The sequence below is a fragment of the Rhinatrema bivittatum genome, chromosome 3, assembly GCF_901001135.1.
Source record: "Rhinatrema bivittatum chromosome 3, aRhiBiv1.1, whole genome shotgun sequence".
In the NCBI taxonomy this organism is placed as follows: Eukaryota; Metazoa; Chordata; class Amphibia; order Gymnophiona; family Rhinatrematidae; genus Rhinatrema; species Rhinatrema bivittatum.
The window spans coordinates 261,823,609-261,842,170 of NC_042617.1; the positions used below are offsets into that span (position 1 = coordinate 261,823,609).

At 43.1% G+C, this 18,562-nt stretch overlaps 1 protein-coding gene across 1 annotated transcript in view; it reads right to left on the reverse strand.

Moving 5' to 3' along the window:
- Nucleotides 1–18,322, reverse strand: part of THEMIS (thymocyte selection associated) — a 176,129-nt gene extending 157,807 nt beyond the window's left edge. Inside the window, exon 1 of the mRNA XM_029594540.1 lies at nucleotides 18,128–18,322. Coding sequence (XP_029450400.1) covers nucleotides 18,128–18,218 — 91 coding nt within the window. The 5' untranslated portion in view covers nucleotides 18,219–18,322. The remainder of the gene's footprint in view (nucleotides 1–18,127) is intronic.
- Between the last annotated feature and the right edge of the window lie 240 nt (nucleotides 18,323–18,562).

Sequence of the window (18,562 nt, forward strand, 5' to 3'; positions counted from 1 at the left end):
TGTGTCCCCCATGCCCAAGAGCAGACTAGAGTGGGGGCTACATAAAATGTGTTTCAGAAATCATGTTGCGGTCTCTGATGAAAATGTCCATCTATGATTTTGGGGAGAATACCGCAAAACAAAAACAAAAATCAAGAAATACATAAGAGGTCAATATTCAGTTAACAGTCCGGATAGCAAAGTTAGACAGATAAGAACAGAAGAAATTGCCCTACAGGGTCAGACCAAGGGTCCATCAAGCCCAGCATCCTGTGTCCGTGGCCAATTCAGGCTACAAGTACCTGGCAAGTAACCAAACACTAAGTAGATCCCATGCTACTGACGCCAGTAATAGCACTGACTATTCTCTAAGACAACTTGATTAATTGCAGTTAATGGACTTCTCCTCCAAGAGCTTATCCAAACTTGTTTTAAACCAAGCTACACACTAAGGGGCTGATTTTAAATGCCCTACGTGCACCGGGCCTATTTTATAAAGGCCCGGCGATGCGCGTAAAGCCCCGGGACGCATCTCAGGGCTTTACAAAGGGGGCGGGGGAGGGATGGGGCAGTCCAGGGGCGGGGCCAGAGGCCTCCGGAACAGCGGCCATTTGCTGCTGTGTCGGAGGAACGCGTGCCGGCTGGATGCCGGCACAGGCACAATAGATAAGTTAAAAGAATTGGGGGTGGGGGTTAGGATAGGGCTAGGGGGCAGGAGGGTTAGTTTAGGGGGAATGGAAGTTCCCTCCCAGCCCGCTCTGAAATCGGAGGGAAAGAGGGAAGACCGCAGGCATCGGCACACACAAGGTGCACTAGTGTGCACCCCCTTGCATGCGCCGACCCCCGATTTTATAACATGCATGCGCATGTCATAAAATCGGGCATACTTGTGTGCGCGTACATATGAAAATCTACACCTAACTGCACTAACCACATCCTCTGGCAACAAATTCCAGTGCATTGAGTGAAAAAGAATTTTCTCAGATTAGTTTTAAATGTGCTACTTGCTAACTTCATGGAGTGACCCCAGTTCTTCTATTATCCGAAAGAGTAAATAACCTATTTACATTAACCCGTTCTAGACCTCTCATGATTTTAAAGACCTCTATCATATCCCCCCTCAGCCGTCTCTTCTCCAAGCTGAATAGCCCTAACCTCTTTAGTCTTTCCTCATAGGGGAGTTGTTTCATCCCCTTTATCATTTTGGTTGCCCTTATCTGTACCTTCTTCATCACAACTATATCTTTTTTGAGATGCGGCGACCAGAATTGTACACAGTATTCAAGGTCTGGTCTCAACATGGAGCGATACAGAGGCATTAAGACATTTTCAGTTGTATTCACCATTCCCTTCCTAATAATTCCTAACATTCTGTTTGCTTTTTTGACTACTGCAGCACACTGAGCTGACGATTTTAATGTATCATCCACTATGACACCTAGATCTTTTTCCTGGGTGGTAGCGCCTAATGGAACCTAACTTAATTAGACAGATACATTTATCTGGCTAATTTTAGGACAATTCTGTGGCTTGACCTGATTTCACACATGCTTTCATGTGCACCAAGGGGAGACATTCCAGGTGACCAACTGGGAACGGAGGTGGCCCTTGCTTGTATATATATATATATTTTTGTAACTTTACAAAAATGAATATGGCCAATTATCTGAGTATATTTAAAACAAACTTACACGCGAACGTTCACTTTGCATATACTCAGTAAAATTTGCCTGTACAATGTACGCAAAGACTGTACTGCTAAGCAGGCTGCTTGAAAATTAACCTCTATAAGGTAGGTTACTTTCTCTTTGTTTTGTTGAACTGATTTCAAAATTATGTTATCCAATTTAATTTAGCTTTGTTATTTATGCTGAAAGGGTGGTAAGTCACTAAGCACTGTTTTAACAGTCAGACCAGGAAAAAATAACTTTAACTCTACTTAACAAAGAATCCATTACTGGTTCAGCAGAGCATCACTACTCCCACACCAGGTTTCAAAACACTAATCCTCTCTTGTTTTGGTTTTTTTTTTGCTATGACCAGGTAGCATCCTCCTGCTCATTTGAATTTCTGGTTTAATTGAAACTGGCTCATACTGTCCTTTTGATGTCACGAGCCTTAATTTCCCATATTTTTATCACTGCGCCTCCCCCCAGATAGCCCAGGCATCGCGGCAACCGTCCTCGGCCAAGGGCCACAGACTGTGACTGCCTCCAGAACCTGGCACAAGGGAACCCTCGAGCCGATCAATGTGTCTCATAACTGCACAATGGCTGGGCCTCCCTCCTATGTGTATAGCGAGCATAGTCTCTGAAGACAGTAAACGGTACCGCAGCTGAGTCATCAGGCTGCTCCCCAATAAACAAAATTGATAGAGGTCAATATTCAGTGAATTCGACTGGCTTAAGTTCGGGACTTGGCAGGCAAAACTTGTGGTTTTGAACACTCCCCAAGGCATAGCGTGAGGGGTATGGAAGCAGGCAGTGTGGCATCAACCCCCCAGAGCATTGAGTGAGCAGGGCGTTGACCGAAGACAGCGAACCAGGCTGAGCAGCAGAAGTGGTGACAAGATCTCTAGGGATCCAAAGAAGGGCAGGATAGGAGAGTGCTTTTTCTTTAATTTTTTGTTGTTTGTTTTGTTTTGGGATCCAAAACACCCTAGTGCAGGGCTTCCCAAACTTTTATCCAAAGTGTCCCCATTTTGGAACTTGAAAAGTCATATGACTTCCCAGGCTTACCTGGGAACTTTCGATTTCCTGTCACCCTGAGATTGTCGAGGTTCGGGGGGGGGGGGGGGGGAAGAGGGGATAGCAGCATGTGCACAAACTTCCTCACACATTAGCACACATGTTCTCACATACATGCTCATTTTCACATACTCATTCATTTCTCTCCCTTGTCTACACAAATATGCACACTCACTTTTCTCCTTGTTCCACACACTCACACTTCTCTTCCAAACACATACATACACACTCACTCACTTCTCTCCTTCCACACACACACACACATGCATTCAGTCCTGTTTTTCACACATGCACACAAACTCACTTCTCTTCCATACATAGACATGCAGACTCACTCCTCTCCCTTTTCCACATATGCCCATAAATTAATTCACTCACACACACATACACACCCATTTACTTCTCTCCCACTTCCACACACATATACACTCTCATTCTCTCTTCTCACCTTGATTCATATTAGCCACAGGAGCCTCCTTTTCCCCCACGCCCGTAGGACATGTGCTCCACTTCCTCATCCTGCAGTGTTGGGCTGCTCTGTCCTTGTTTTATTTTCAGCATGCAGAGCCGACGTTGTTTCTCTTCCTTCTGCACCTGTAGTTTCTTGTTTCCCCGCAGGGGAGGGCAACACTCCTGCTCATCTCGCTTTTCACGTCATTTTCCTGAGGCACAGAAACTGAACCTCCTCGAGCCTGCGCTGCTCTAGACCCTTTTTCTTCCGGCCTTCTGCAGCAGGGCACCTGGAGTTATCAGGTGTTGGTCCGGAGACCTGGCAATTCATTCAGAATTCCAGAGTCTCCAGGCCAAATCCGGAGAGTCCCAAGTATGCCCACAGGTTGACCAAAACAAATTAGCAGTGATGCAGTTCCCCTCCATCAATCACTCCCATCTCACCCTTCCTGTACTCCGTCTAATGCCCTCTCTTAACCTTCTCCCCTCTCTCTATCTCTCACTCCCCAGCCCACCCCTCCTCTTCTCTCAACTCTTCCAGTCCTTTTCACATCTCTCAGTTGATTCTCTGTCATCCGCTCCCTCTCACGCCATCTCCCATTGCCTCCACCCTCTCATCCTCTCTCTCAAACCTTCCAGCTTCATCTCCTCCCCCCAACCCTTTTTTCACATCTCCATTCGTTTTACATCCCTCAGTTGATCTTCTGTCACTCCTTCTCTCTCACTCTCCAGAAGTAATCCCTCCCCACCTTAGCCAACACGAAAAACCCCTCTTGCCTCTCATCCAAACATCTCACTGGCCACTCCTTTGGGATCTGGGCAAAAGATGGATGATAACAGTGGGAAGAGAGAGCAGGCTGATGACAGGGGCAACATTTTTCTCTTGGTTGGGTTCAGTGGTTGGTGAGAGGAGGGCAGCAGTGAAAATCTCCACTGGCCATACATACAGCCCTCCCCTTCTTTCATGGCTGGTCCCAAGCTGCTGCCACATGCAGATCACATCAGGCCCTGCAGCAGCCCTGATACCTCCTTGCACAGAGCTTCCTACAACTACAGAAACTCATGCAAGGGCTGTGCTACTGAAGCCTCTGCGTGTCTTTGGCCTGCCTGGGCTGAATGGACTCTGAGTGACTTACAGAATGTCTCTGGATATCTGTAGAAGCAGGCAAGCTGGCACCAGACAGGTGATGTCTATTCATAGAGTCACAAAAGATTAAAGAAGAAACCACAGGGGAGCTTCAGGCACTATTCTCAGGAGTTTGTAATCCACACAGTTACAGACGTGTTGATTGCCTTGACCAGTAAGAGTTTAACAGAACAAAGAAAGTCATGGGAAATGGACTACACATCCTGGGAAGCCAATCAGGGATAGTTAGCGATGATTTAATCATGCAGTTGACATTACAACTTATGTAAATGATCCTTTGGGCAGTCATGCAAGTCTCTAGAACCTTCTATCCTTTTCCTGTATTTGAATGTTATCTATAAAACAAGGGTCACTTCCTGTATCCAAGGAGATGCTGGTCAGTTTGTAAGACTAAGGGCACCCAGTACCCAGCATCTCCCGAGAACACTTATATTGATTAATAAAAATACATTATACTTTTACTGAGTCTAAGTGTTCTTGTGTCCCTGGCCATAAGCATAGAGTACGCTTTACAGAGTGTGTGCTTATTTACAGGCCCCATGCTGACATCGTGATTGCACGATGTTGGGTTCCATGTTGGGTGCTGCAGCCCAGGAGGGAGATCTGGGTGTCATGGTGGATGACACATTGGAGTCGTCGGTTCGGTGTGCTGCGGCGGTCAGGAAGGCAAACGGAGTGTTGGGAATTATTGGAGAGGGAATGATGGATGGGGCGGAGGATGTCGTGATGCCTCTGTGTCGCTCCATGGTGGGACCGCACCTTGGGTGCTGTGTGCAGTTCTGGTCGCCGCGTCTCAGGGAGGATGTAGTTGCGATGGAGAGGGTACAGAGAAGGGCTGCCGGGATGGTGGGGGGAACGGAGCAGCTCCCCTGTGGGGAAAGACTGGGGAGGTTGGGACTTTTCAGCTTGGAGGGGAGACGACTGAGGGGGGATATGGTGGAGGTGTTTGGAATCATGAGAGGTCTAGAACGGGTAGATGTGAATCTGTTATTTACTCTTTCGGATAGTAGAAGAACTAGGGGGCACTCCATGAAGTTAGCATGGGGCACATTTAGAACTAATCGGAGAAAGTTCTTTTTTACTCAACGCACAATTGAACTCTGGAATTTGTTGCCAGAGAATGTGGTTCGTGCAGTTAGTATAGCTGTGTTTGAAAAGGGATTGGATGGGTTCTTGGAGGAGAAGTCCATTACCTGCTATTGAGTTCACTTGGAGAATGGCCACTGCCATTGGCAATGGTTGCATGGAATAGACTTAGTTTTTGGGTACTTGCCAGGTTCTTATGGCCTGGATTGGCCACTGTTGGAAACAGGATGCTGGGCTTGATGGACCCTTGGTCTGACCCAGTATGGCATTTTCTTATGTTCTTATGTTACTTCCACTACTAATGCTGCTGCTGCTGGCACCAAAAGAGTACGGTCACTTGAGGCACTTGTGACCCCCAACTGAAGGATGTATGACCCCCATTTGGGGCCCCGACCCACAGTTTGGGAAATCCTGCCCTAGTGGCACCAAGAGAGTGGCAGGACAATGGAAGCAGGCCTGGCAGCAACACAGCAGGACACTGAACAGGAGAAAGGCAGAGCAGGAGAAGCAGGCCAGGAAGCAGCATCAGCAAGAATGGTGCCAAGACCCCAAGGCATCCAGAGAGAAGCGGGGAGAAAGGTTTTTGTTTTTCTTTTGTTTTGGGGCAAAAACACTACAGTGTAAGGCAGGACAGCAACAGTGGCGCAACATAGCAAGGCACTGAGGGGAAAAAAATGTGAGGTATGGTTGCTACTTCAGTGTACCTGTGTACTTAGTAGTCCTGCCAATCACATGAAAATTGGAAATTCAAAGAAACCCAGCAGAAGGAGGTTTATCTTAAGGAAGAACAACTTTTCCACATACTCTGGTGCCAGCCATGAACCATGTGGACTCATGATGTCCCCTGCCATTGAGAATAACATTCACTGGGCACACTGGTTGGTGGACAGGGAAAGAAAATGTCGAGTTACGTTAGTGAGGTCCATCAGACCTGGTCATGATCTTGCCACAGTCTGTAACAAAAAGACCAGGAATGTTCATCTGTTTCCGGCCAAGCCACCAGCCCTCCATAATCCTCCTTATAGCTTCTAAGATATGGGCTGAGGTATGGCTCTGGTCCATCACCTGGGTGTGCAGAACAGCCCACCTGCACTCTGCCAGTGCATCCCCTCTAGATCTTGCTGCTCATCCAGCTGTCCCTGGTGTGCTGCCAGGGAGAGGTAGAAATGAGCAGCATTCGGACTGGTCCAGATGTTGCAGGTGAAATGGAGGCTCCTCCTCTCCACCTTGGCCAGCTGTGCCTTCATTCTGCACACAGCATTGAGTGTGCAGGGTAGGAATCACCCATCTATTAAAACGTTATCCTGGAGGAAACTTTGTAATCTGGGGCTAAGATGTGCAACAGCCACTTAAATCCCACATTCTCAAGCACCTGTAGGAGCTGGTCATCAGATCAATCATTTCCCCACAATGGTTTGAGTCACTATATTTGACGCTGCCTGCCTTCCTATTTCCCTGGGACAGTGATATGGGACACCACCCTATTTGTTCCATGATGATCTGCTGTATCACCGGGGAAGGAGCTGGAGGGAGGGGGTTAATGTGGGAGACAAATTTTCTCTTTGCTCTGACTTTCCTGCTCCTGCTGTTTTACGTGGACGATGGGTTCCCAGACTAGTATTGTCCCACCTGAAACCAATCCTAATGGGTATTGTTTTTGCAATACCCATTGTTAGAAAGATGGCTGAATACTTTCCCCTCTACTGATGACCTTTCAACAGCAAAACGCCAATCCTCTGTAACCGCAAAGTGCCTCCACCCTTCTGATGCTTTGTGGGAATCACCACTCTTGGTCCTTGGGTGCTGCTGCTGGAGTTGGGGTGGGACCAAGAGATGAAAGGCCTGGGAGTCTCTCATGCGCTTGACTGCCTGTTGTTCCGAGAGGGTGATCTTGGCCTCAGCAGGATTGCTGACTGCCCTTTGTGACTTTGCAGTTTGCCTGCTGCTGCTCACCGGATATCACTCTAATAACTAGGTTCTCCATACCCTCCTCAGCTACTAGAATTTCAATATCCCCTTCCTCTATTTCTTAAAATCCCATCACATAATTCATCTGAATCAGAAAGTTCTGTAAAGATTTATTGTACACCCTAGTCAGTACAGGAGAGAGTACTGTGCTGGCTTTCACTGATATCACCTCTCACCCCCTGCACCCCCTCCCCCCTGCTATTGACACCCTCCAATGAGTCTACTTCTTTCTGTCCTTACTCTAAACAAAGAGTGGGAATGGAATCAGTCAGCCCTGCATTTCTAAGCTGGTTTCCACCTCTTTAAAAAAATACTTTTTAAGCTTGGTATGATGGCTTCCGGTCCTCATCCTAAGCTCTCATCATCACCACTTTTGCTGATGCTTAACGCGGTTCTGCCTGGGGGGGGGGGAACACCTGCTTCTTGATGTTAGAGAAATGATGGAATTAAAACAGATCACCTTTTCTTGGCATCCAAGAAAACATCATAATTGCGAAGACTCAAAAAACGAACCATTGTCAAGTGTAAGCTACAAGAAAATCAAATCAGATATTTAGCAACCAGCAGGAATACATTTCTTTCTCCATTCCTGGGAAATCCTAAACAAATTTGGAAAAACTCATACTTTTGGCCCAGAAATAATTTTTGATGAAAAAAGTGGGGTTAAGCTGACGGTAGTGTTTGTTAATAGGTTTAGGGTAGATTGTGTCAGCTCTGATTTAGTTTGGTTGAGTTTAGTTCTATTTGTTTACTATTTTTCTTATTCATTTTTAACTTCATTATGGTCGGATTTCTAGACCTTGCTTTGGACTACTTTATATTATTGTGGACTTTAGTAATTATTATTGCTAATTTGGTTAATTTCATTTGATTAATATCAATTTCTTCATCAAGTGCGCAAATGTGATGTAAATTCTGAAATTGCGTATAAATAGAAATAATGCAGATGACTAGTAGATAGGACTTTTTACCTTTGCAATGATTGTCCACTCTAATGTGGAGACACAGACAGAAAAACATTCACATCTCACAAAAGGGCACAACAAACTGTTGATTCTTGCTTAGTCACTATGCACAAAAGGAGTTTGTCAAACCTCTCCGTGGTTCAGCATTTATGCATGTAAGTGAAAATATGGAAATGAATGCTAGGATTTTATAAACTGTGCTGTAGGAGATGCACATTTTACAAAATACAGCATGGTTCTACTCCAGAAGTATGCATGTATGTTTCAGGATGCGCATATATTTCCAAAGCTAGAAAACACATACCTTTCTCTACCTATTTTACAAACATACGTGCGTGTATTTTAGGTGCCTAAGAAGTGTAACATATATCCATATAATTACCTCAATTTCTATGCTGAGGCAAATATTTTATAAAGTATGCATATATGCCATTTCGAAAAATTTTGTGCATATACTTGAAAATGCCAGTTTGCTGATACCTCCACCAGTTCACACAATCCAACTCCAGTTTACCTAGACACACTAGCACTTCACCCTGAACCCCCCCCCTCCCCACCACCACCAGTTCACCCAGACCTCCCACTCAAAAACTGCAGACAACAGAAAAGCCTGATTTCACTTGTACAAGTCAATAAGCAGGGTATAAAAGTAAGAAAAAATCTGTTGTAATACATACATGTGCATCTCTTACAAAATGGTAACTCTAGCATGCACACTTTTGAACCCCAGTCCAGAATGCCCCCTAGCCCACCCGTTTTTCTCACTGGTAAAATGTGTTATTCTTATGCGTGAAAGCCCTTTGAAGATGTACTCCTCAGAAAGTAAGTCAAACACTGCAAGAGTCACACCTAGAAGAATTAGTACACAGAGACAGCAGTGCACAAACTGCAAGAAACAATCTGTCTGTACCTTTCCTGCATTCACTGGCACAATGTCAACTATAGTAGCAGTCTTACCCTGATGATATGTACCGTAACTATCTAACAGAGATCAAAGACTTTCTCCTTCCAAACCACAGCTAGGCAAGGTGTCAGTAAGTGACTCTAACAGTATGCTTTTCTCTGAAACTTTTTTAATACTCTTTTCTTTCATTCTAAGCTTTGATGCAAGGATCTCCAAAACCTCTGCATTCCCTTTCTGAGATCCAACAGAAGGGCTCTTAGTTTCATTTTTACTTATAAAAATTGATCAAGTCATGACATGCAGCTGGGATAGGAGAGATGGAAAAGGTCTGAAACATGATTAGTCCTGCTGTTTCCTTGCCCTATCCCCAACTGGCTCTGCTCTGTCCAGCTTGGACTACAAAAAATGCATATTCTGCTCCCCCCCCCAAATGTTATTTGGACTGAACTGAAAAGGATACAGATTATTTTGCAGATAGTGCCCATTCAGTATGGTTATCCTAAACATTCCAAGAATTGAGTCATTCATAGTTTTTTTTTCCATTCAGATTAAAACGAATGCACATCACTTGTATAAAGTTATTGTAGATGATAAATGGAGACACAGTAAAAGTAAGGCAACAAAGCTCACAGTTCAGAATAGTCTAGCTGTAAAAGATACATTTTTAGCTAAGACCAAAAGGAAGACATAGATGAGGCATCTTGAAAATCTGGAGGTAGCTTATAACAAAGGCCTCAAAAGCCTGAAAGCAAAAAAGTGGCTTGCATAGAGCTGCAGGCACAAACGAGTTTTGTAGCCAAGTGAATGAGTAGATGTGTAATAGAGAAAAAGATAGGAAAGGCAACCAGGAATAAGGCAGTGAATAATATTAAAAAAGGTGCATGGAGTAACTTGCTGGTGCGGTGGATGCTACCCTTAACCAATAAGCCTCGATAATGTTGATGCAACTGCAACATTAGTCTCTGCTTCAACGGCAGGGGGAAAAAGGGGGATTGGATTTAGACAATACCCAACAAGGGCCCCGATTTTTACGGTCTGGGGAACTGATAAGCATGGGGGTAACCTGCACAGAGCAGCAGTTACTATCCTCAACAGAAGTCATGGGATTACTACCCTTAACCAATAAATATTGATGCTTCTGACACAACTGCAACATCTTTCTCTGTTTTGACAGCTGTGGGAAGGCGAGGGAAAAGGAATTGGATTCAGATGACAACTAACATGGACCCTGATTTTTACTGTCTGGGGTACTGATACACAGACAGAAGGGAAAAAGCACAGGACTGCTTCTACGGCCAAGTCCATAAGCAACGCATGTCAAGCAGCACTGGCTGGATTTTCAAAAAGGTTCATCACCCATTAAAAATTGTTGATAGCAGTACATATTTTATGGAGTATCATAACATTTGGGATAACTGAATGGAGCAGCAGCTGCTGCCCCTAAGAGAAACATGGGGGTAACCTGCATGGAACGGCAGAAGCTTAAGAAGCCTGCTGGGCAGACTGGGTAGACCATTTAGACCTTTTCTGTCGTCATTACTATGTTATGAATATCATAGGTAATATTTACTGCACATATATTCCACAACATTCAAGCAACTTGATCAATGTGAACATAAGAACATAAGAATATGCCATACTGGGTCAGACCAAGGGTCCATCAAGCCCAGCATCCTGTTTCCAACAGTGGCCAATCCAGGCCATAAGAACCTGGCAAGAGTTTGAACAGTACATAGCATTTTGCTGGAAGTTAGTGGAGGGGTGACAGTAAGAGTGCAGCATGAGAGCAGTGTTATTGGTAGCAACAGAATTTTGTAAGAGCTAAAGTCAATTGTCAGGTAGACTGGTGAGAAGTCTATTACAGAAAGCCAAGCAAGAGAGAACAACAACATGGAGAAAAAGCCAATAGGTATCAAACATTAGCAAGGACTAGATTTAGAGACATCAAACAATTAGAAATGGAGGAAAGAAATTAATAAAGAAAAGAGACAGGAGACAGTGAAATCAATAGTCATACCTGTGGGGATTTTTGCAGTTAGAAGTGGAAAAGGAGAATCTCAATAAAAAAAAAAAGCCAGAAACAAGGTAAGGAACCTTGAAAACAACTATCACACCTAAACCAATCTGAAAACTATTATCTGTCAAGTAAATTAATTTGTCTTAGAGGCTGATCATCAACACTTTGTCAACCACTCTATACGTTGAGAAGTAAAATACCATAGATGACCACTGAAAACAGTAGAGAGAAAATGGCATAAGATGCTAAAGAATATTATAAGCGTCAATTGTAGGAATACAGAGTCAAGTGTGTGATGGCCAAGTCTAAATATTATAGTATGGTAGTAAGCATGTCTATTAAACATCCAACCCCAATTATTTTATACTATTCAGAAATAGACGGTAAAAGTTGCTGAGACGGGCAATTCCCCGCCCTCATGTGGTCATCTTGCAGATTATTTTGAAAAGAAGATGGCCGAGATACATGAATAATTTGACATGGCTGAGGGTAATGATGAGAGGGAGAAGACCCTGGATGGGGGTAATAGAATGCTAGGCAGAATTTAGAACAAATACTCCACGGGAAATAGCAAACAGAGTAGCAGGGCTGAAGTCCTTCTGTTTGCCATTTGATCCATGTCATTTTCTGCTGGCCAATACCATGCAAGACAACCAAAATAGTTAATGCTTCACCAATGGAAGGGATAATCCTGGCTCGATTAAAAACTGCAACTGTAAGACTGTTGTAAAAGATTTAACAAAATCTACAGTGGATGTTAATAATTATCATCCAATTTCTAATCTTCCTACACGTCCAAAAATATTGGAGAAAGCAGACATTACAGTTAGATGATTTTTTAAAAAGAGAATGAGGTTTTGAATGAAAATCAGTTTAGATTTCAAAAGACACACAATACAGAGCTGCTTCTAATAGCTCTATTAGATACATTTTTGAGAAGTCTAGGCTGGAGGCTGGCAGACCAGGGATTCTAGATCAAGCAGATGTAACAGCTGCATTTGATACAGTTCCTCACAAGTGACTCGTAGCTTGTCTGTGTAATTGTAGAGTATTTGGCAGAATCCTAAAATGGTTTTCATCTTCCATACATAATAGAAAGCAATGAGTACAGCAAGGGACCTGTACCTCTTCATGGAAGACCCTTATTTTCAGGAGTGCCACAGGGCTCAGCCCTGTTCAATATACATTTATCCCCTTTGGGACAGGTATTGTAGGACCTCCATGTACCTTTTTTCATTTATGCAGATGATGTCCAAGTATTTATCCCATTTATGAGGAAATGGTGAGTTCCCATTAGCCACTCTGGAAAACTATATGATCGTGATTAGGGACTGGTTAGCAACTAATGGTTTATTATTAAACATCTCTAAAACCATGCTCTTAGGGGGCTGGTAAATTCCCAATTAATTTGTTAAATTCACTTATAGTATATTAGGGACATCATTACATATATTGCCTGAAGTTCATAGTCCGAGGGTCATAGTATACTCGCAGTTGATGTTGAGACCGCATGTAGCAAATTTAGCCTTTTATAAATTAAAATTGTTAAAACCATTAAGGTTAATGGTTCCAGCAGTGCATTACAAACTTTTGTATTAGAGCGCTTGGATTATTGTGGCAGCTTATGCAATGGGCTCCCTGAGGGCTTATTGCACGTGCTGCAGTTAGTGCAGCTTGCTGCAGCTTATGTATTGGCTGGTCTTACTAAGAGATCATATTACACAGGTCCTGAAGGGCCTACATTGGCTACTGGTTAAATGGCGGTATAAGTTCAGGTTACTAGTGTTAACACACAAGTTATTGTACTCTGAACACTCCTGTGTAGTGAAGCAAAGACTACAGTGGTATACACCGTGACGCATTTAATGATCATGTAATAAAACCGTCTTACAAATAGCAGCTACACAGACATATAGTCATGAGGTGACAAGATGCAGGTCCTTTTCCTATGCGGTGCCTGTATTATTGAATATGTTACTGATCAAGCTGAGAGAAGAGGGAAATGTAAAAAACTTTAGGAAAGCCCTTAAGTTTTTATTTTTTTATTAAGTTTTTAACAAATAACTCAGTGATCCAACTGAATTTATAGGTTTCTTACTTGTATTTTTGTCTTAATTTGTTTTATTACTAAGTTTTATTATTGTATGTTAAGATTGTTATATTGTACACCACACTGAACAAAATTTTGAAAATTTGGCAGAAAATGAGAATTTTAAAATAAATAAATGGAATACAATGAGACAAATTAAAGTAAGTGCTCCACTGTTTTTTCTTTTCCCCATCTCCCAATGAGAATAAGTTTGCAATCCTCCATTTTCTCAACAAGGTTCCATTCTCCCATCATAAAGTCTGAATAAGGATTAATATACACAACTATTTACTAAGTGGACCTTTGTACCAAACTTTTTTTTTCCCATATACCTAAGATGGGAGAAAACTTTTAGATTATAGGCTCCATTGAGCAGCAATAACAGATCTCATAAAGCTGCATAAACCCAAGAATTAGAGTTGCATTGACCTATCTAAGCATCATAACAGATGCAACCATAAATCAAGAGTGGGAACTGACAACAATATCTGTAACAAACCTGTACATCTTGTATGCTAATAATCTGGAAAGCTATTTGTCCATTATAGGCAAAATTTAGACATATGATGTTGTGAGTCTAGGTCCAAAATTATGCTGCTAAAATTGTATACCCTACATTTACACGAGTGAATTTTCAAAGATCATTAGATATTCAGTCTGCTGCTGAAAATCCTCATATTTAGATCCACACAATTTTATACATTGAAAAAAGTTAATTTTCAACGTGTTAGGCATATAAGCATGCACATGAATGAATTTATATATCCATTCCTTTTAATAACCATATTTTATGCATCTTTAAAGATGCATACTCAAACATCTAGTCATCTACAATTTTAAGAGCCTCAAAAAAAGAATTATAAGTCAATTCCACAAGAACGGAGGTACTCATATGTGAAGATTGTATATAAAAAGAAAATTACAGCTTCAACCAACATTGATCCATATTAACATTTAAAATACTGCAAACCAAAGTTATCAAAAAAAACTGGTGCATGTCATACTGTTCATAGCATAGTTAAAAATGCCGGTTCTAAAGAAAATAATACATTGTAGCCACCTTGGAAAGCTTAAATGTGACCACAGGATAGCTGGATCCCTTTGCTTTACGAGTATTGGGTACCACGCTCAATATACCAACATCATAGAATAACTATTACTATTACACAATATCGGGTAGATTTTTTAAAAATACGCGCTCTTCTCCATGTGCACCCATGTACATGGACGCGCAATTTTATAAAATCCGGGCCGGCACACATAGGGGCAGATTTTCAAAGGGTTACACGCGTAACTTACACGCATAACCCCGCGAAAGTGCCCCTGCACGCGCCGAGCCTATTTTGCATAGGCTCGGCGACGCGCGCAAGCCCCGGCACGCACGTATGTCCCGGGGCTTTGAAAAAGGGGCGGGAAGGGGCGGGGCACCGGTCTGGGGGCGGTCCCTGCACGGGACTGAGGCCTCGGGCACGGCGGTCGTGTCAGCCAGCGAGCGCAAGTTACACCTGCCAGAGCGGCCTCGGAGGGAACGGGGAAAGCTATCGGGGCTCCCCTAGGGCTCGGCGCGCGCATGTTATAAAATCTGGCCCATGGGGGGGGGGGTAGATTTGCCCAGTTTACACGCGGCAACAAAATCGGGCCTCCCACCCAGTTCGCTCCAATTAAGGAGCGGACTGGGAGGGAACTTTCCTACCCCTCCCCCGACCCCTTTGAAGGCCCTACCTTTTTTTCTTGTTTTCGAACTTACGCCAGCTCCTGAGCTGGCATAAGTCGTGCGAGCCAGCAGGCTGCCAGCACGCAAAACCCCGGCACAGCGGCAAATGGCCGCTGTACCGGCAGCCTCCAGCTCCACCCCTTGGATTGCTCTCCCCGCCCCCCAAAACCACCCCTTGGATGAGGTCTGGCTCTTGTGTGTGTAAAAGGGGTTACACGCGCACGGCCGGGCCTCTTCTAAAATGTGCGCAGCACACCCAAGACCCAGCCGTATACCACGCAACCCCCATTTTCCCCATGCGCAGGGGATTAAAAATCAGGCCTTAAGCATAATATTTTATAAATACAATAAACCTAACAATATAGTTTAAAAATGGCTGTCAGTTTACAGCCAATTATTTTCTCAATGAATCATTGGACAGAGCGAAGGAAAAATGTCCTGGATTTTCAAGGACTACAACTCACAAGAAATTCATATTCAACCTCGCAAGTAAAAAAAAAAAAATTAATTTCAGATTCCCAAAGACATGCATCACAACTGAATGCAAATTATGGTGAAGAAATGGTCCCGCTTTAGTAATGAGCCAGAGCACAAAGGCACAAAGATAAAGACAACACCGGGAGATAACAATGCTACAAACCCTATAACCAGGGCTCATTGAAAGAGACAGTTCTATGAGATTAAAAAAAAAAAAAGATTCTCCTTTCACTGAATTAAGTGGTATGGAACCAACAACAGCGGAAGATAATCAGAACCTGAATGTAAAGAGAATAAGGCACATTCACTCCTGTTCACAAAGCTGCATTACTGTGTTAACGAGGAAATTGTGGGTTATTAGTGAGTGAGGCCCCCCCAGTGGGCAATCAAATGGGGCCTGCGGTAAATACTGTGCAACGCAACCTTTGTGATCAGGAGCGACAACACAAAATATTGATAATGTCAGCTTGGAGAAGAGACGACTGAGGGGGGATATGATAGAGGTGTTTAAAATCATGAGAGGTCTAGAACGGGTAGATGTGAATCGGTTATTTACTCTTTCGGATAGTAGAAGGACTAGGGGACACTCCATGAAGTTAGCATGGGGCACATTTAAAACTAATCGGAGAAAGTTCTTTTTTACTCAACGCACAATTAAACTCTGGAATTTGTTGCCAGAGAATGTGGTTCGTGCAGTTAGTATAGCTGTGTTTAAAAAAGGATTGGATAAGTTCTTGGAGGAGAAGTCCATTACCTGCTATTAAGTTCACTTAGAGAATAGCCACTGCCATTAGCAATGGTTACATGGAATAGACTTAGTTTTTGGGTACTTGCCAGGTTCTTATGGCCTGGATTGGCCACTGTTGGAAACAGGATGCTGGGCTTGATGGACCCTTGGTCTGACCCAGTATGGCATTTTCTTATGTTCTTATGTTCTTATGGCCATCACAGAGGCTATGCGGGAATTAACATAAACCCAGAGAAGGTCAAGTGCCTCTTGAAAAATGTCTACATTCAAGCAGGACAAACATTATTTAAAGCAGGTGAGAGCTGTTTCAAGAAGAGGAAGGCTTTAGATAGACTTACAACAAAAGCAGCTCCTCTCTAAGATGCTTTAAACACTACTACTACTAATTTCTATAGCGCTACGCTGTTTGTCTAGTAGCGCTATAGAAATTAAATGGTTGGGGCCCAGTATTCAAACCTAAACATTGCCATAAAGTAGAAGGGTAAGACTTATCTGGCTAACTTACTCGGCTTTTTCAGCAGTATGGCTAGGCTGCCGAATATCCGTGTATAAATTGGCATTTAGAGACACGGAGACGGCGCACTGCAAATGCAATATTTAAATGTCTACAGTGAATTTGCTAAAATGCTATCATTTCCCTGCTTCTCTAGTCTCTTCCCTGCCCCTACATTGTGCTGTTGATATGGAGCTGAACAAGAAAGCAAGGCCCAAACTCTTTTCTACCCAATTTCAATGAATGTGCAGAAACTTTTGTGAAAATTGTATGATGCTGTTTCCTCCATTAAACATCAGACCAAGTCCATGTATTAAACATTTTTACCTATTGACACAATATGGGAAAGTCTGTTCAGGGATCTGGCTCTTTTGAGGAGCGCTGGTATGTGAGGTGTCTAGAAATCACTTACTTCTACATGATTGTAATATTGATGAATAAATACAATCCATGATGAGAAATATTTTATGCAGAGTAGTGGGGGGTGTTAGAATAATAAAATAATACAAGGTGTTTCAATTTCTGATTTTTCTTACTGCTAATGCTCTTTTCTGGTGAATAGCTATCCATGATGTCAACTAAAAAATCAATATACGCTTATGCCAAGGACGGACCAAGAGTTTGGTTTTATCTGCTTTTTTTTTTTTTTTTAATCTTTTTCTTCTTCTTGTGTTTCCCACAACCAAATTTAGAATTTCTGGATGTTACAGAAAGCATCTGCTGCGAGAAATCATAAAATACACTGTGTATTTTTTGCAAAGTAATTTTGGAAGAAAAATACCATCTCTGTAAAATCAAGTTAACTGCAGCTTTCTGTGAAATACTCCCTCGACCCCCAAATTCTTAAGGAATGGGGATAGCTGCAAGTCCAGTTTCATGACAGGGCAAGCAGTTTGTGCTGAATCCAATAATACAGAAGCTGATAACATTTCAATTATATAGAGTGAGGTGTTTTTAATGGCATAGTTAAATGCAGTTTGACATAACATTGTAACCTAGTAATGATGGCAGATAAAGATCAAATGCTCTATCTAGTCTTCCCAGCGAGTTGCTTATGGTAGTAACTGCTGCTCCATGCAAGGTTAGCCCCATGCTCCTCTATTTTCATTTCCAATATCAAGCATCTAGGGATTCACCGAGTGTATCCCATGTGCTTTCAGCTTGAACCATAAAAATGCGCAATTCTTTTTGTCTGTGAAAGAGAAGACCCAGAACCCGAGACAAGTCCAGCTTCTCACACTGGGCAGTGCAAGCTAAGATACATTTGCACAGTGTCCTAGGACAAGGCCCAGCCCATCCGAGAAAGCAAATGTAGTGCTCTGAGCGATCCCAGGTCATCTCACCTTGATAGTAAATTCCAGACTGGATCTGCAGGACTCTGGGTAAGGTCTTTGGGTCCAGAGAGTGGATGAACGTCTCCAGATTAGATGCCATGCTTCAGAACCACGGTGCAAATCCTGTGTGCCAGATCCCCTGTTGCCTAGGGGCAGACCATGGGGGAGGTGCTGCCGGGAAGGAATTCTCTGGAGAGGGAGTGAGGAAATGGGGGGAGTCTAGAGGTTCACAGAACCAGTGAGCGAGAGAGACCCAAGTAAGAAGAAACAGAGACAGAGAAAACAAAAGTTAAAATTGTTCTCACAAAGATAGGGGAGGGAGGAAGTGCAGCTAGGGTTTCTTTGCTGTGGTGGGGGTCAGTGCTAAAACTTTGCAAAAAGTTACAGGAAGAGGTTTGTTTTAATGACATGAGAGTCCTCCCATAGCAGACTGTGAGGTATCTC